The 20525-nt window shown below is 36.7% G+C and overlaps 1 protein-coding gene across 3 annotated transcripts in view; it reads right to left on the bottom strand.

Moving 5' to 3' along the window:
- ANKS1B (ankyrin repeat and sterile alpha motif domain containing 1B) overlaps window positions 1–20525 on the bottom strand; it is a 1071061-nt gene that overhangs the window by 657897 nt on the left and 392639 nt on the right. For all 3 annotated transcript variants that reach the window (XM_065937415.1, XM_065937407.1, XM_065937398.1), the window contains exon 11: window positions 10188–10324. In XM_065937415.1, coding sequence (XP_065793487.1) covers window positions 10188–10324 — 137 coding nt within the window. The remainder of the gene's footprint in view (window positions 1–10187; window positions 10325–20525) is intronic.

Raw genomic sequence — 20525 nt, forward strand, 5'->3', positions numbered from 1 at the left:
AATACTGATGTGGGTTGCCATTTCCTCTCCAGGAGAACCTTCCTGACCCAGGAATCAAACCTGTGTCTGCTGTGTCTTCTGCATTGCAGGCAGGTTCTTTGCCACTGAGTCACCAAGGAAACTTTGGTTGTAGGACTCCAAATGATAGTTATACAGTCTTCTTTGGTTCCCATCTTTAGGCTCGTCGTCCTTTTTCTAATCTATTATTCTCCTCTCAAACTTCATCATCCTTCTGGAATATCACAGTCCCTCTTGATTACTTTCTCCCTATTGAGCTAACTGGGCTTCCCTGGTGGTTCAGTGGTAAAGGATCTGACTGCCAGTGCAGGAGATGTGGGTTCAATCCCTGGGTCAGAAAGATCATCTGGAGAAGGAAATGACAACCCACTCCAGTATTCTTGCCTGGGAAATTCCATGGACAGAGAAGCCAGGCAGGCTACAGTCCATGGGGTCGCAAAAAAGTCTGACACGACTTAGTGACTAAACAACAGCAACAACGAGGTGATTAACATTAACAGACTACTGGAGTTAGAAGAGCAGAGTTCCTCCAGTCAGGGGCTATGTAACATGGGAAATTATTCAATCTAACCTCAGACCCAATCAGTAAAATAAAGGAAAAACATCTACCTGGTAGGGTTTTTATAAGGAATAAATGAAATACATCCACAATAATAGAAATAAATGGTTCAGTACTCAATAATAAAGATACTTTTAAAAGATTATCTCTTTGAAAGGCTTTTTATTCTTTATCTGTTTTTACTGCAACCCAATACAATATACTATACTTATTCTGAGTTATATGCCTCTGCTTTTTACATACCCACTCTCATTTCTAATTCTAAATTTTAGCATATGTATTCTATAACCCTTCAGTGCCCAGTAAAATGTGATTCTAGATTTGGCAAGAATTTTATGCACCCCCAGTTCAAAACCCTTAATGAAGGGAGAGAGAATGTGGTTTATTATTAAATTACTTTATTATTAGTTCATTAAGCACAAAGCAAGTCCAGGAGAATGCCCAAATTATTTATTTCCTCCAGGTTGAGTTGTCACCTGATTGAAACAGAGGCCATCATAGGCAGGAGTTCAGGAATAGCTCATAATCTTTTTGCAAATCATCTCCCTTAGACTCTTGAGAAAACTGGGCCCTTGAGTTTTCTCTTTTCTTGACCTTTATGCCCTCTTTGCTTGTTTTTCATAGCTTGTTTTCCTTAGCTGCAAAAGTGCAGCCTGAAATTATTTCATTCTGCTGAATACTATTCAGGATAGGATTTAAAATACATGGTAGAATCTGGACAGTACCAGGAGTACCTCAAAATACTCAGAAGTTTCAAAATTTCCAGGTTGACTTTCTGTTAGCATCCAACTATGCTCATTAAGAAATTATAATGTTCAATATTAAGCACCTGTTTGAATGTCTTCTCTGTGACATTGTGCTAAAATGGACTCTTCTTCTGCCTCTACCTTGGGTCATTTCTCAAACATCCTCTTTTATTACTATAGATTTGATTCATGCTGTGAAATAGGAGAAAACAGTATAAAATCAACCCAACTAAAACAACCACTGAGGCATAGCTCAAGAAAGCAGTGCTTTAGCAACTAATGCTTTATCTAAAGTGTCTTTTGCATCCAGTGATGCCAGAATGTTTGAACTTTGAAGCTGATTAGATTTAGTTTCTCCTCCTATTATACAATTTAACATTTCAGTCTCCATCATGCATGTCTCCTTTAGTCTCCTCATTCCTATTCTTTACAACCAGATTTAATTTCCTATATCCTAAAATAAAAGAAAAAAACTGTTTCCTTAAGTATGCCCTTCTTTCAACACACTGTCCAATGCTTTCTTTCCTTTTACCACAAACATTTCGTTCCTTTTAAAACCAACTATTCAAAAAATTAATCTACAATTAGCACATTGTTTTTCTCCAACTCTTCAATTCTTTGCATTTTGTCCACTTGAGAGAAATTGCACTCTTGAAGGTCTTTGCCCTCATAATCACCACACAAAGTGACATTTTAATCTCCCTTCTCCTCAAACTCCTGACAAGTCTTGACAGTATTGACTAATCTCCTCCTCAGTTTTCTTTCCTCTCTTTATATTCATGATAACGTGCTGCCTTCTTTCAGTCAGTTCAGTCGCTCAGTCATGTCCGACTCTTTGCAACTCCGTGGACTGCAGCACGCCAGGCTTCCTTGTCCATCACCAACTCCCAGAGCTTACTCAAACTCACACGCATCGAGTCGGAGATGCCATCCAATCATCTCATCCTCTGTCATCCCCTTCTCCTCCCACCTTAAATCTTTCCCAGCATCAGGGTCTTCTCCAATCAGTCAGTTCTTCATGTCAGGTGGCCAAAGTATTGGAGTTTCAGCTTCAGCATCAGTCCTTCCAATGAACACCCAGGACTGATCTCCTTTAGGATGGACTGGTTGGATCTCCTTGCAGTCCAAGAGACTCTCAAGAATCTTCTCCAACACCACAGTTCAAAAGCATCAATTGTGTGGTGCTCAGCTTTCTTTATAGTCCAACTTTCACATCCATACATGACAACTGGAAAAACCAAGCCTTGACTAGATGGACCTTTGTTGGTAAACTAATGTCTCTGCTTTTTAATATGCTGTCTAGATTAGTCATAGCTTTTCTTCCAAGGAGTAAGCATCTTTTAATTTCATGGCTGCAATCACCATCTGCAGTGATTTTGGAGCCTAAGAAAATAAAGTCTCTCACTGGTTCCACTGTTTCCCCATCTATTTCCCATGAGGTGATGGGACCAGATGCCATGATCTTAGTTTTCTGATTGTTGAGCTTTAAGCCAACTTTTTCACTCTCCTCTTCCACCTTCATCAAGAGGCTCTTTAGTTCCTCTTCACTTTCTGCCATAAGGGTGGTGTCATCTGCATAGGTAAGGTTACTGATATTTCTCCTGGCAATCTTGATTCCAGCTTGTGCTTCATCCAGCCTGATGTTTCTCATGATGTACTCTGCATATAAGTTAAATAAGCAGGGTGACAATATACAGCCTTGACGTACTCCTTTCCGTATTTGGAACCAGTCTGTTGTTCCACGTCCAGTTCTAACTGTTGCTTCTTGACCTGCATACAGATTTCTCAGGAGGCAGATAAAGTGGTCTGGTATTCCCATTTAAGAATTTTCCACAGTTTGTTGTGGTCCACACAGTCAAAGGCTTTGGCATAGTCAATAAAGCAGAAGTAGATGTTTTTCTGGAGCTCTCTTGCTTTTTTGATGATCCAGCAGATGTTGGCAATTTGATCTCTGGTTCCTCTGCCTTTTCTAAATCCAACTTGAACATCTGGACGTTCACAATTCACATACTGTTGAAGCCTGGCTTGGAGAATTTTGAGCATTACCTTGCTAGTGTGTGAGATGAATGCAATTGTGAGGTAGTTTGAACATTCCTCAACATTGCCTTTCTTTGTAATTGGAATGAAAACTGACCTTTTCCAGCCCTGTGCCCACTACTGAGTTTTCCAAATTTGTTGACATATTGAGTGCGGCACTTACATAGCACCAACTTTTTTTTTTTTTTTAAGATTTGAAATAGCTCAACTGGAATTCTATCATCTCCACTAGCTTTGTTCATAGTGATGCTTCCTAAGGCTCACTTGACTTCACATTACAGGATGTCTGGCTCTTCCTCCTTTATTGTTCTGAATGCTTCTTCTGTGTCTCTTTTACTAAGGCCCTGTTTCTCAAGTATATGTGAAGAAATTACTTAAACTTCCTGGTTCTCAATTTCTTGATCTATAAAATTACAATAATAATATCCATTCCCTCCAAAATTATGAAAATTAAATTATACTAGGTGCTTCACAAATATTAACTATATTCCTAAGTGAAAGCATTTGTGAGCATACCACCCTTGGTACTATCTCCCTTTACCATCAAATTCTATAAAAGACTGTAAAATCTTTACCTTAAGCTCCTAACCTCTCTCACCATAATTCTACACTAAAATTTCAGTTTGTATACCATGCTTCACTCTCAATGAATTCACAAAACCAAATTTGTCATATCACCCTCTCCCTCATCAAAATGAACTTCTGCTTAAGTTTTTCCCATATCTATTACTATCATTCAAAAATTCCAGTCAACCAGTCATCTTTGACTCCCTTAGGTCTAATCCATCTCTCCATACATGTTTTATCCAAAGTATCTCTTGTATCAAATGCTGTACAAAAAGGATAAAACATCATAACCAAGTTCAAAGTTGGATTAACTTTCAAAACTAAAGGAATGCATTTACCACTTTAATAGAACAAAAAGAAAAAAGTAATATGATCATCTAAATATATATTAAAAAACAATAAAATGGGAAAAAACACTTTTATGTTTAAAAAAGCTTTCAGCAGGTGTACCTATGGTTGATTCTTGTTGATGTATGAGAGAAAACCACAAAATTCTGTAAACCAATTATCATTCAATTTAAAAAATAAAAAAGAGAAGAGAAAAAAGAAGCTCTCAGCAAACTAGAAGCAGAAGGGTACATATAAGAAACTTATAGCTTACAGTTAATGTTGAAATACTGAGTGTGTTCCCTCAAAATAGCAAATAAGGAAAGGATTTTTGGCTTTACCACTTCCATGAGCCATAAAGATAAGAAAAAGAAATAAAAGACATAAAAATCAGGAAGGATAAAGTAAGACCATCATTATTTTCAGATGATAGGGGAGTAAAAAATCCTAAGGAAATTAAAGGAACTAGTGTGAGTTTTAAATGAAATTATCCAGGTGGAAGATACAAGGATGATATAAAACTCAATTGTATTTCTATATATCAACAGTAAAAAAAAATTGGAAAGTTAAAATGGTAAACAGTACTAAAGCATTAAGTCAACTCAGAGAAAGGAAAGTTTTTCACCATATAGGAAAAAAAATGAAACTTGACTACCACCTCACACCATACAAAAATGATTTGTGATAGATTGCAGAACTAAATGCAAAAGCCGGAACCAGAAAGTTTATGGGGGAAAAAAATGCATGTACTTATAACCTGGAAAAAGACACAAAATGCACTACCCATGAAAAAAAAAATCAGATCTCATTAAAATATTCTACTCATCATAAGTTACCACTAAAAAGTATTAAGGCCTATTCTTCCCTGGTGGTCCAGTGGTTAAGGATCTGCTTTGTAACACAGGAGACACGGGTTTGATCCCCAGCAAGGGAAGATAGATCCCTCATGCCATGGAGAAACAGACCATGCACCACAGCTACTGAACCAGCACTCTGGAGTCCATGCTCGCAACAAGAGAAGCCCATGCACCTCTACTAGACAGTGAGCCCTGCTCACCGCAGCTAGAGAAAGCCACGGAGCGGCTAAGACTCAACACAACCATAAAGAAATACATTAATTAAAATGTTTTAAAAATTAAGGCAAATCACAGACTGGGAAAAATATTTGCAGGGCATAAACCAGACAAATAACAAATCTTTTAGAATTATAGGAGAATTTAGTAACAAATGTAGTAATAAAAAATTGTAGTAGTAATAAATGTAATATGAATGTAGTAATAAAAAATTACTACAAATTGAAAATTAGGAAATTGAACAATCCCATAAAAAAGATGTGAACAGGCACTTCTCAAAAGATATAATAATGAGCAATAGCCACAGGAAAAAATGCTTAAAGCCATAATGAGACATGCTTTCATACCCATAAGGGTGGTTAAAATGAAAAAAAAAATTGAAAGTGTACATGTTGGCAAGACTGTGGAGAAATAAAAAATCTCAGATATTTCTATGTGGGATTAAATTATGGAACTACTAATTCAGAAAACTCTTGGCAAGTTTCTTACAATACTAGCTATTCATGTGCCCTGCAACCTGATTTCTACTTTTTGGTATCTATATGAACATATAGTGCACATTCATTCATACAAATAAGATGAAACAACTATGTTAATCCAACTAGTCAGCAAAAAAGAAAAAAAAAGGCATAACATGAGTGAATTATGTTGAGTGAAAGAATCCAGACCTGGACATACATAAAACACACACACACAATAGGATTCCATTTACATAAAGTCCAAGAATAGGCAATTCTAAATTATGATGATAAGAATCAGAAAGAAGTGGCACCAGTGGTGAAGAATCTGCCTGCCAGTTCAGGAGATGCAAGAGATGTGGGTTCAATCCCTGGGTTGGGAAGATCCCCTGGAATAGGAAATGGCAACCCACTGCATTATTCTTGCCTTGAAAATTCCATGGACAGAAGACCATGATGGGCTACAGTCCATGGGGTTGCAAAGAGTCAGACATAACTGAGCAGCTGAGCAAGCATGCATGCACACACTGGGGCAGGAATAAGAGCCACTGATTGCAAACAGGCAGGAGGCAACTTTCTGAGGGTAACGCCAAAGTTCTATATCCTGCCTGGAGTGGTGGTTACACCTACTAACTACACAGTTGTCAAAATCCATCAAACTATATTCTTCTATTAAGGGTAAAAAGATGTTTCACCAGCAAAACATTAAAAAAAAAAAAAAGTCATTACAAAGAAAAAGCAAAAAGAAAACTGGCATGTCAGTGCTGTGCTGGGCTTAGTTGCTCAGTTGCGTCCAGCTCTTTGCGACCCCGTGGACTGCCCACCAGGCTCTGCTGTCCATGGGGATTCTCTGGGCAAGAATACTGGAGGAATGCCCTCCTTCAGGGCATCTTCCCAACTCAGGGATCAAAACCAGGTCTCCTGCAATAGACCTACCTAAATTTTTTAACATGTAAATATTTTTCAAGTATTTCAAGTATCTTTTCAAGTTTAGAAACAACTCTATTTTCAAGTATGAGCAAGTGGGCCTAGCCTTGCAAATTCATCTAAATAGAGAGCTTCAGGCTTGAGGGTCAATATACTGAAAAGAAACAGAGAGAAGCCAGTAGCACATCAGTATTTCAGACTCTGAATCAAAAACAGGAAGTTTCACAATCTGAGGAATTTTAGGACATGAAAGAGTCCAAAGAAGTAAAGGTAAAAAGATCAAATACAGGATGCAGAATTAACAGTTGTGACTTACTGAGTTAATAAATATGTCAAATAGTCAAACTCAATAAAGCACTGCAAAATCTGTCACAATTAATACACCATTCAGAAACACATGCATTGTATAATCAGCTGTACCTCATTGAAAGCAAGAACTCATTGGTTATAATGGATATCTTCCATTTATAGATGGAGTTATGAAAGTAGACTAGATAAAGGTATGCATGAGGTGAAGGAGAAGTAACCCAACTTGCTCTATCTGATCAGTATCTATTTGTAGTGAGTGAATAAGATGAACGGTTCTGTTTTTATCTCTCATCTGTTCTGTATCACTCTTCTCACAATTAGACTAAACACATGTACTAATGCCCAGGCAAGTAAATGTAAATTAATGATTAAGAGTTGCACTTATACTTCCATTTTCAAGGCTCATCACCAGTTTTAAGAGTGAAATGATTATTCAAATAATGTTATTAATTTCTAATTAATAAATGAAAACAGTATTTGAATACCCATAAGGAGATTAGTCCTGGGTATTCATTGGAAGGACTGATGTTAAAGCTGAAACTCCAATACTTTGGCCACCTGATGCAAAGAGCTGACTCATTGGAAAAGACCCTGATGCTGGGAAAGATTGAGGGCAGGAGGAGAAGGGGATGACAGAGGATGAGATGGTTGGATGGCATCACTGACTCAATGGACATGGGTTTGGGTGGACTCCGGGAGTTGGTGATGGACAGGGAGGCCTGGCGTGCTGTGGTTCATGTGGTCGCAAAGAGTTGGACACGACTGAGTGATTGAACTGAACTGAAGTCAATTAAATCACATTCATGCATTTCCAGACAGAAAAACCAGGAGAATTATCAAAGACCTAGAGGGTTAAGCTAGGCTCTTATATAAGCTAACCAATAATTATCTTTCCTTTGGAACAGTAGCTCTCGACAGTGTTCCATTCCCGACACACCTGCGCCTTGTCAGAGCACAGTAGGGAGTCCTCTGTTTCATCCATCTAGCTGTCCCCTATTCACACCCTCTGGTCTCCAAACCATTTCTTGAAATCACATGTTCTACTCCAATACTCCTTCATAATTACTTTCACTTGAATTTTCTATTCCCTGCTCTCTACAATGTATGAAGAACCCCAGGAGATCAGGACTCAAAAGGAGAAATAAGTATTGCACCGAAGTCTCCGAGGTAAAAGAAAGAGTGGCCCAAGTGAGGTTATATTCTTTCTTAATTATATACCTTAGCTGTTATTGTTCTACAACATACATACATACAGGCTGCATTGGTTCTAATTGAAATACCATCATCCTTAGTTTCACAATTTTTTCCCTTCATTTTTCTTTCCCTAAATCATCATTATAACATCTAATAAAGGAAAGTAGAGTCAGTTACCTTCATACACATTTAAAAATGGACAGAACCAAGGAGTGGAGTCAAGTGGAATTTCTGACTTTAACACTACTCCTAGATTTATTCAAAGTTTACTAAAATAAGATAAGATATGTAAAGGAGGATTTATGGAGTAAGATCCTTTAGAGTTCATTAGACTACACAGAAAGGAATCTTTTTCATTCACTGAATGACCAAATGCATTTACATTAGAGAATTTACACTGATATAAAATTAAATGTTTAGTAATAAATTTTGTTAATATATATAAGACAATCTCCTGTATAAATAGTTTAAAATGTTGGAAATGCGATAGCTGCACAATAGCACTAGAAACACTGTAACCTAGTGAGAAAACCAATGATAATAAATGTGACATTTAGCATCTAAATCTAAGTTTAGTGAGGTTTATTTCCTGAAACAAATGAACTAGGTCAAATTTCCCTGAAAACGAAGAGGAATTATTGAAGACATTTTCCTGCTCCACATACCAGGACGTTGTGTGAAATAATACCTATGCCTAAATGAACCTGTAAGTTTTATCCTCAAAAAGAGGTAGCAAATTATATACCCTAATGAGGAGTTTTCTACCCTCTGAACAGGATTGCTGGAGACTATTATTACACCAAGGGAAGTACAAGAAACTTCAAATCAGTTGCACAACTTAGTCCCTTTGGAGTGCCAATATCCTTATCCATAACACTAAAATACATACTCCCTTGGAACTGATAAAGGTTGAACAAAATAATCTGTAGGAAAGTGTTCTATAAACTGTAGCAGATATGTAAAGCTTAAATGTCATTTTACTGATGAGGATGATGCTTATAATTAAAAAATCCAAAATAAGTTGTGTTAAAGAAGATAAGATGTTAAACAAATTATTGCTCATTTAGGTCAAAACAATCTCAAAAGACATATTTGTTCTGCAAATTGGCTCAAAATATTTGTTCATACTATATATCTAAGTAGATAGTGAATGGCATTGATAGGATCCAAAGTTCCTCTCTCTTGAATTTTGTGAGGCCCATTCAGAATGAGCCAGGTTGAGAACACCACCAATTCCATGTTCTGAGTCCATCTGTTGGCAAAAATATAACGCAAACAGCTTTATAAGTGCTATTTTCAATGAAATATCACAGAACAGCTTGTCCCAATGATATTTCTAAAGCTTGCCTGCAAACCGCCTACTGGGAAATCCAACTGAAAGAAAGGGGTAAGAGAAAGAAACCCATACAGAAAAGTGACAGAAATGGAAAAAAAGAACAAAGGGCAAAGAGACTAGCTAGAGGAAATTGAGCACTGGAGAAAAATAAGGAGCAATGAGAGGTGCAATATCAAATACAGACAAAATTAGCTTGAAGTCATAAAGGATAAAGATTTGGGGGAAAATATATATATATAAACAGTTGGGGTTGGAGGATAAAGAACTTATCACAAACAATGTGGCATGTCCAAAGAAATGGAGACAAAAGAAAAAGGAAACATCAGAAAACATGTAACAGCTCAACAGTTTGAGCATAATTATTAAAATGTTGAGAAAAATGATGTGAAATAGCCATTTTTCTCAGCTTGTTTTTTCATGTAATATACAAATTCAATTTTCCAAAAGCTAACAGATTTCAATGTGTATCATCATCTCCAAGGGAAGGAAACATTCTCTTCCAAGTCCATTCTTTTAACCTGGAAGTCCATTTGCTTATTATAAAATAGTCCTGGTATTGCAATACAGATGGTGTGCATGCACTGATTCAAAAACAAAATATATTAAACTGCACACGATGTCATGATGAGCACTTACCTGGGGTCGAATGACTTTTACAATATTTTTGAGGGCAGTGTCAGGAGATGGAGGTGAGCAGTCAGGTGTTGGGCCTGTGGAGCTGTTTCTATGGTTACTAGTTCCTGGAGCAGTAATTGCTACCTCAGAGGCATTATCTGGGAATAAAAATAGAACGACCATGAACCTAATCACTCAGTTTACCTTCTAAGACTTAAAATTACATTAATGAACATGAATTGATATTTCAACTTAAAACTGGTATTAATGACAAGATCATAATGTGGAATACACTTGGCAGTTTATTTTAAAGATATTTGTTTATTGAATGCTTTATTTTCTTTTATAATGGTAAATATCCCCCTATAGTTTTGTTTCAAGGAAGAAGAGTATCATTACTTAATTTATAATGATAGATCATCCAGTATAAATGTTTAGATTGTCATTATACAGATGACTAAAACATCACCTTAACTTAAAACAAATGCTCTTTTTATACGACTGGACTAAGTTTTCTCTATAATATTTCAAATGAGTATTGGTCAAAGGAGAAGTTTCATACCTCCTTGATACATAACATCCAAATTCATGCCTTCCCAAAGCAATTTTCCCAGAAATCCCTCAAATTGTAAAAAAAAAAAAAAAAAAAAAAATAGCATCTCAGTAAATTAACCTAGATAAAAAACTGACATTTGTGCAAAATAGTTTTATAATGTAGATAAAAACAAAATTATCACTCTCAGATACATGTATCTTCCTAGATGGTCAAAGCTAAGTGAAATTTCAAAAATCCAAAGTAATCTTCCCTTATGTTCAGTATTGTGGGAGCAGAAATAAGAAACTGATGACTTGAAAATCAGCAATATGTATAACATTTTCCTCTTAAATTTATATCAAAACAAAATAACATCAAAGATGCAGTTTTAGAATGCTTAAAATACTGGGGAAAGGATGGAGAAGTTCTGTAAATAACTCCTGCTAGCACATAGAAGTTATATTATTTTAACGACAGTTTGGCAAATCCTCTAGAGCTTTTTATGAAAACTGTTGCAAGCGCAAATCTTCAAAACATTTACTTCCTTGTTATATTTTTAATTAGTCCCCAATAATTTTCTGTACTCGACAGCTGAATTGGTCCAAAAGTGACTAAGACTGTGAATTCTTTAGAGACCAGCAAGTTTCCCTGTTCCATGACCATTGTCAACAATCCCAGGTGAAAAGCAATAATTTGTGAAGCCACTTCTTGCTCACAGAAAGCAAGAAGGATGAAACTCTACTCACTACTTTAAAATATAATTTATTTCCACTGGGGAATCCAGACATAGGCTCATGAAATAAAAAATGCAAGTGTGACACACCAAATTAAATAGATAATTCATAAAATGTCTTAGATGTGTCCAGAGCTCACTCTTGATTTAGTATAATACATAAGGTGGGGTTTGAATAAGTATCTCAAGAATAAGCCAGGTTCTGAAAGACAGTAGTTTGTGGGGGAAGTCTTCTGAATAGGCTAAGGTAGTATGAGTGAACACTGAAATGGAGACAAAATATCAGGTAGCAAGAGTGACAGGATGCACTCATTCTCCCTGATTTGTCCCCTCCTTCTTTCATTCATTGAATCATACATCTAAAACATTTATTTGGGAGTAATTATGTATTTGGCATTATGTTTTATGGATAAATTGAAAAGAATCTCTGATCAAGGATTAGGATGAATAGGTGGAACGCAGACTCTCAGGGTAGTGAAACTATTCTGCACAATACTGTAACTGTGGGTATATGTCTCTATACATCTGTCCAAACCCACAGAACGTACAACACCAAGAGTGAACCCTAATGTAAACTATGGACATGGTGTGATGATGACGTGTCAGTGTCAAGCCTCACTGACTAAAAGCAAGTGTCCCACTCTGGAGGGGGTACTGACGGCGCGGGTGGCTGCACCTGGGTGGCAGCAGGCAGTGTGAAAGGAATCTCTATACTTTCTACTTGATTTTTCTCTAAACTTAAAACTGCTCTAAAAAATAAAGTCCAGTAAAATTTTTAAAAATCTCTGCCCTTGAGAGGTATACAATCAAATGTGCCATGAGACATGCAAACAATTTATAATGCAATATAACTTGAGAGTTGATAACAGATAAATGAAGCATGATGAAAAAGCAGAGGGAGAAGAAATCAAACTGTGGCTGGGAAGGAAGATGACTGTGAAAAGCTGCAGTTTTCAGGTAAGGAAGGTAGGACTAAAACATAAAACATAAGGGCTTGGAGAGTGAAAGAGCGTAGATGAAGTTAATAGTTTACGTTAGGAAGACACTGGAGCTAAGTTTAGATAACTAAAAGTAGGTTTTATTATTTTTGTTTATGCTTAATTCTGTAGTCAATGGGAAATACTGAAGACATTTAAGCAGAGACCGGCCTAGTAATGACAATAATTGCTAATGGTTTTTGAGCATTTATTAGGTGCAGGGAGCATGCTAAATTCTTTTACTTACTGAATCTCATTGAATCCTCCAAATAATTCTTTGAAATAGCTTCTATTACTACCATTCCCATTTTACAGAAAAGACAATCACAAAGTTAAATTTCCAGTAAATGGACAACAAGAAATTCTAGATTGATGGCACATTGCCTTTCTGCTGGTTAGCATGCCCTAGGTATGCAAATATGAACGGAGGAGGCACAGCCTGAAGACTATTGTCATAGCCAAGTTACGGGCAGTCTCTACTTCTGAATAGTCAACCAACTCCACAAAAACAAAGTAGAACATGGAAACAGTAAGACAGAAATAATAAAAACAGAAAATATCAACCATAAAAGTATCTTAGGGTACACTTGTGTGTACTATATGTATAACACCTGGAAACAGGGAGATGAGTTAACAACAGTGACTCAGGCTAAACCAGGGTATTAGCATTTGAGTTGGTGATAAGGTTGGATTCTGGATTTATTTTGAAGATAGATTAACAGAATTTCTTGATATGTTGGATACAGGGGAGGAGAGAAATAGAGAAGGCAAGCATGACTAAGGTTTTTGGCCTAGGAACTGAAAAAGGTGGAGTTTTGAGCAGCAGAAATAGGAAAGAGTATTGGAAAAGCACACATTCTCTATATCACTTCAAATCTTGCCTCTATCCAATTTTCTCTCTTCTCTCCTTTTGGATTTCAGTGAAATAATATTAGACTTGTTAGTTACTATAATTTGTTATCTCTTTTGTACCCTCATTGTTTTCTCTCTGTATTGCATTCTGGATAGTTTGTTATATTCATTTTCCAGCTTACTTATCAGCTTACTTATCAGCTATGTCTAGTCTGCTATCAAACCATTTACTTACTTTCAATTACGCTTTTCAGTTCTAAAATGTCTATCTGGTTCTTTTTCAGATACTACATTATAATTTAGCATTTTCAATACCCCAGCATTTGCTTACTCTTATTTATTAGAATTGGAAGTTGTTTTGCTTTTTAATCTGTCTGATAATTAATGCTTGAAGTCTTCATGAATCTGTTTTTATGCCTCTATTTCTCATTCACAGTATTCTGTTCTGTCTGTCTGTCACATCTTCAATTCTGTGCTACTTTTTACTTAACTTTTTATTAGAATGAATTAAACATTAATTATGACTCTATCTTTTAGTAAATATTAATTCAAAAAAGAACCCAAACTCATATTCAAATACCAGATGCTGGGGCTTGTGGAAAAACCTGTCTGTTCAATGTTAGATAATTTATTTAATTTCTCTGGATTTCAGTCTTTCTTTAAAACATGAGGATGATTAATAACTATATTTGGGGGCTTATGTGTGAGAGAATTCAAATGAAAAATAACTAGCACATAATCAGATACGTAGTATGCAGTTAATAAATTTGAGTTTCCTTTCTCCCTATCAAACCAAATATCATCAGAATTAAACTAAAATATGGAGGAAGAAAGAAAATCTAGAGAGAAAAGAAAGGATATAAATAGTAGTACTTTGTAGATAATATATCTAGAGTAATGACTCTGAGTACTTGGGTAGAATTTGAGACCAGTATCTTTCAGCTACTAACACAAATTGGGAGGGACAGAATTTAATTCCAGAAATAAGAGATGGTCCCTTGAGGAATGATTCACTGCAAGGTCTGGCCCTGTTAAGTGCTTTTGCCTCAAAGGCAGAAAAACCGTTGGGTAGTCCATGCAGACTGTAAAGCAAAAGCTTCTTGAATGTTTCTTGTAAGTAATTTAATACATAGTACAAGATAGTGAATAACCAAGTACTAAATTATTTAAAAAAGACTCCAAGTGTGTCCATCTTCTGAATCCATGATCTGTACCATTACACTATAACTTGATTTTATACTACCTTGCATTGTTCATTATCTCTTCCAGACTAGGTTGTATTTTCACAGTGACTTACATTTCCCTTATTCTCTCCACAGCTCTTAGCTCAATGCAATCTTCCAAGAATACTAAGTGAAGTAAAATGGATAAAATAAAACCTGTGTGTCAGGGGAAACCATCATAAATGCCCTTAATTGCATGGAGAAAGGTGATCTGGTTTTTATAATTCCATGGTCTTTTTAGAGAAATCCAAATGAACAGTATATTCTAGAACATATATAAGAGTCTTAGGAAAGTGATTTATTCTTAAAATATCCTTTATTTTATTATTTATAAAAATCCACCAATCATCCAGTGGACTTTGCAAAATGACAGCTTATATCCACGATGGTTTTACATGGTCAACCTGCATTTCACACCTGCAGCTACAAAACATTTCTGATGAAAAGGAAATGAGGTGTGTAAAAATTGCTTAGAGAAAATTACTGAATATATTTGCAATTTCAGATTGAAATGAGACATCTTCCAGTCATATCACTTTCTATGCATTAGATTATGCATTATGACTGTCAGTTTCTTCTATAATAACAAGCATAGGGAAAAACTTCCTAGTTTACAGGAGCTTGTACAAGAAAAGTATTCTATGAATACAAAATAATTCATATGTAATGTTATAGTGCAGAATTTTACTGTCATTCACTAGCATGTACTGAACAGCTAAGGTATACCAGAGACTGGGCTAGTTGCTATGTAGCTGGCAAACAGGACTAATATTACTTTGGCTGGAGATTCAGGAAAGGTCTCATGGAAGAAGTGGTGATTAAGGAGTTCTCTGACAGATTAGTAAAATTTAGAAAGAAATGAGTGTGAAAAACATTTCCAGAGTTGGAAGTAGGAGGAGCAAAAGGTATTGATAAAAAGATGGGAAAGAGGCACATGTAGGGAGAGTTAGTTTGAATAGAATAGAATATTCATGGAGGTAATACTAAGAAATGGAGGAGATACATAAAACAAACTTGGGCTCTAGAATCAAACAAATCTAATCTAAAATCCTGTCACATTCAACCTCAGTTTCATCATCTGTGAAAAAGTGCTTTTCTCACAGTATTTTTGTAAGGATAAATAAAATATGTGTGTGTGTATGTGTGTATTTTTGCCTGGCACATAGTAAGTATTCAATTAAAGTAACTATTGCTGTTACTATCATATACATGCCTGATAATAATAACTATAAGTAGATAGGTGGCTTGAGGTATTATTGTGGAAAGTCTTGAATTACCAAGTAATTAAGTAACTAAACAATATCAAGTAAGCATTTAATAATTATTAGTTTAACAATTCATGAAATATAATTTTCAATAGTTGGTTTTAAGTTAGAAATTTGCAAAGCTTTTTTGTAAAGGTCCAGATTGTAAACATTTTAAGCTCTGCAGGCTAGGTCATCTCTTTTGCAACTATTCAGCTCTGCCGTTATAGCACAAAAGCAGCCATAGACAATATGTAAGCAAATGGGTAGGGCTGCATTACAAGAAAACTTTATTGACAAAAACAGGAATGGGCCAGATTTAATTTATAGGCCATAGTTTGTAGGTCCCTGTCATAAGTATTTCCCATGGAAATATTCTCCCTCTGATGGAGACATCTAGAAAAATTATATATTATATATCTACTTTTCCATTTTCATGTTATATATGAACATTCTTCTCACTATGCAATTAAAAACTAAGGTTTCATTATGAAAAATTCATTTAACATTTGTAAAACATAACATTATATCTAATGCAAGGGCAATGCATTGGGACAATAAGTGTTTAAAAGATGCTTATTGAATGGGTGAATAAATAAATGAATCAGACAAATCGAATCTTTTGAATCCTAAAGTGACTTTCATTAATCCTATGACCATCATTTCTGGGAAAGAGAGTATGAAAATCATAAATGAAATAGCCCAAATATCGTCTGTTTGTTATTTTCAGTGAGAAAGTACTTACTCTGCATCATGTGAGGAAGTTAATATTTAACAATTAATTTAAAGAATTATTTAACATTACAAATAGTTAATACATAATACTTTCTCCTACCAATGGTTTCTTGAATGCAGAGTTCCAAAGAATAGCAAGGAGAGATAAGAAAGCCTTCCTCAGTGATCAGTGCAAAGAAATAGAGGAAAACAATAGAATAGGAAAGACTGGCGATCTCTTCAAGAAAATCAGAGATACTAAGGAAACATTTCATGCAAAGATGAGCACAGTAAAGGACAGAAATGGAATGGACCTAACAGAAGCAGAAGATATTAAGAAGAGGTGACAAGAATACACAGAAGAACTATACAAAAATGATCTTCATGACCCAGATAACCATGATGGTGTGATCTCTCACCTAGAGCCAGATATCCTGGAATGCGAAGTCAAGTGGGCCTTAGGAAGCATCACTACGAACAAAGGTAGAGGAAGTGACAGAATTCCAGTTGAGCTATTTCAAATCCTAAAAGATGATGCTATGAAAGTCCTGCACTCAATATGTCAGCAAATTTGGAAAACTCAGCACTGGCCACAGGACTGGAAAAGGTCAGTTTTCATTCCAATTCCAAAGAAACTAGCACATTCAAAGAACATTCAAGCTAGCCCACAATTGCACTCATCTCACAGGCTAGCAAAGTAATGCTCAAAATTCTCCAAGCGAGGCTTCAACAGTATATGAACTGTGAACTTCCAAAAGTTAAAGTTGGTTTTAGAAAAGGCAGAGGAACCAGAGATCAAATTGCCAACATCCATTGGATCACTGAAAAGGCAAGATCATCCAGAAAAACATCTTACTTTTGCCTTATTGACTATGCCAAAGCCTTTGACTGTGTGAATCACAACAAATTGTGGAAAATTCTGAAAGAGTTAGGAATACCAGACCACCTGACCCGCCTCCTGAGAAATATGTAGGTCAAGAAGCAACAATTAGAACTGGACATGGAACAACAGACTGGTTCCATTCGGGAAAGGAGTACGTCAAGGTTGTACATTGTCACTCTGCTTATTTAACTTATATGCAGAGTACATCATGAGAAACGCTGGGCTGGATGAAGCAAAAACTTGAATCAAGATTGCCGGGAGAAATATCAGTAACCTCAGATATGCAGATGACACCACCCTTATGGCAGAAAGCAAAGAAGAACTAAAGAGCCTCTTGATGAAAGTGAAAGAGGAGAGTGAACAAGTTGGCTTAAAACTCAACATTCAGAAAACTGAGATCATGGTATCTGCTCCCATCACTTCATGGCAAATAGATGGGAGAAACAGTGGAAACAGTGGCAGACTTCATTTTGGGGGGCTCCAAAATCACTGCAGATGGTGACTTGCAGTCATGAAATTAAAAGACGCTTACTCCTTGGAAGAATAGTTATGACCAACCTAGACAGCATATTAAAAAGCAGAGACATAACTTTGCCAACAAAGGCCCATCTAGCCAAAACTATGCTTTTCCCAGTGGTCATGTATGAATGTGAGAGTAGGAGTATAAAGAAAGCTGAGCACTGAAGAATTAATGCTTTTGAACTGTGGTGTTGAAGAAGACTCTTGAGAGTCCCTTGGACTGCAAGGAGATCCAACAAGTCCATCCTAAAGGAAATCAGTCCTGAATGTTTATTGGAAGGACCGATGCTGAAGCTGAAACTCCAATAATTTGGCCACCTGATGTGAAGAAATGACTCATTGGAAAAGACCCTGATGCTGGGAAAGATTGAAGGCGGGAGGAAAAGGGGATGACAGAGTATGAGATGGTTGGATGGCATCACTGATTCGATGAAAATGAGTTTGAGCAAGCTCCAGGGGTTGGTGATGGATGGGGAAGCCTGGAGTGCTGCAGTCCACGGGGTCACAAATAGTTGTACAAAATTGAGTGACTGAACTGAACTGAGGAAATAGAAATTTTTTCTAATATACTGAAAACTGAAACACTTGAACATTCATTACTATCAACAACCATTTTACATATTCAATAGTATTGATCAAGCAGATATTTTACCAGATAAAGTATGTGGTGGTGGTGGTTGTTTAGTCGCTAAGTTATGTCCAACTCTTTGTAACCCCATGGACTGCATGGTAGGCAGATTTTAAGATCATCCTGTCTGATCCCTGCCTTATGGTCTTCATGTTTTTGTTACATTCTCACCCCTAGACTGTAAATTGAACTTGTTGACCAGCTTCTAACAAATAAATACAGAACAACTGACCCTTGAACAATGCTGAGGTTAGGGATGCTGACATCGATTAGTGTAGTGTAGTGTGATGTAGTGGAGTATGGTGTAAAATCCTAGGATAACTTTCCAATTGGCCCTCATGGTCAGCAGTTCCTCTGTACCTGAGGTTCTGCCTCTATAGTTTCAACCAACTACTGATGGTGTAGTCATGTAGTACTCATGTATTGAAAAGAACCTGAGTATAAATGGACCCATGCAGTTCAAACCCATGTTGTTCAAGGGTCACCTGTAATGAGATGTCGCTTCAGGATTAGGTTAGAAGGAGAATGTGCCCTCTCATACTCTCTCGACTCTTTTGCAGAGGAAAGCAAGTAACCGTGCTGTGAACAGCCTTTGGGGAGGCCCTCCAGGCACTGTGAGGGACTGACGCCCTCAGTTTAACAGCCTACTGGAAACTGAAACTTGTCAATAACTGCATGAGTCAACTTGAAAGTGGATCCTTCACACCCAGTCAAGCCTTGAAACGACCGCAGTTCTGGCCAACAGCTTGACTGTGACTTCAGAGAGACCCTGCTCCAGACCCACACAGCTAAGACCCTCCTGGATTCCTGGTCCACAAGAACTATGTGTGTGCATGCTTAGTCGTGTCTGACTCTGCAGCCCCACTGACTGCAGCCTGCCAGGCTTCTCCGCCCATGGGATCTTTCAGGCAAGAATACTGGAGTGGGTTGCCATTTCCTCCTCCAGGGGCTCTTCCTAACCCAGCGAGCAAACTGGCATCTCCTGTGTCTCCTGCCTTGCAGGTGGATTCTTTACCACTGAGCCACCAGGGAAGCCCACAAAAACTGTGAGGTAATCAATATTTGTTGCTTTCAGCCACATGTTTTGGGATAAATTGCTATATAGCAATAGATAACTAGTATGTTAGGTATTTGGCTAACATTTATAACAAGGTCAACATGTTAAATGTTTAGGCTACAATAGTAAACAAACTCTCAACCTCATTTTGAAGTTGCTGCCTATTTAATGGAAAATACATAAGGAAAACTGTAGAATTAAAAACTGTCACTCATGCTACTGTGGAATCACCGAAGAGTGAGCCATTAACTGAATAAGGGGACCGGGTTGGGGAGTTAATTTATGGGTAAGGAGAGGAAGAAAAGAAGAAATATTTCATCATAGTCTTAAAGAATGAGTGCCATCAAGCATTCAAGGAGGGAGAAGCATTTTAAACAAACAAACAAGCAAAAAAAAAAAAAAAAAACCCACAATATGCAATGGGGCAGAAGTATGAAAGAGCATTATGACTTTGGGGAACTATAAAAAGCTAGCCTGGATGGGACACAGGACGTGTGTGGGAAAATGAATGGAGATGATGCTGGCAAAGTAAGGTATTAAGATGAAAGATGGCAAGGCATATAAAAAGATGAGAAAACAAAGCTGACTGTGAAAGATTGAATTTTTCTATTAAAAAAATCAGCAACATTGCATTTCTAAAATTGTTTTCTTTGAAGCTATGGTCAAACACCACTTCCATCTATAAAAGGAACAGACTACAAAGCTACAGTCACTTGAAAATTCTCATCATAGACGAGGCCACATTTGTGTGCTAAATGCATGCTGATGTTGATTGACCAGCAACTTCAAGCTGACATTTGGTGTTTGAACAACTATAATCTGTAAAGACCTTTGGTCTTATCTACATCAGAGAAGCTCTTCTAAGAACCCAACAGCTCCAAGGTTTCAAGGACATCAAAGAGTCCACAGTCTCAATTCAACCATGAAAAGTAGCCCCATGAATAGACTGTGGTAGGACAATATTCTCTGTCTCCTCACCCCCTCATTCTTGTTC

The sequence above is a fragment of the Muntiacus reevesi genome, chromosome 1 (assembly GCF_963930625.1).
Source record: "Muntiacus reevesi chromosome 1, mMunRee1.1, whole genome shotgun sequence".
In the NCBI taxonomy this organism is placed as follows: Eukaryota; Metazoa; Chordata; class Mammalia; order Artiodactyla; family Cervidae; genus Muntiacus; species Muntiacus reevesi.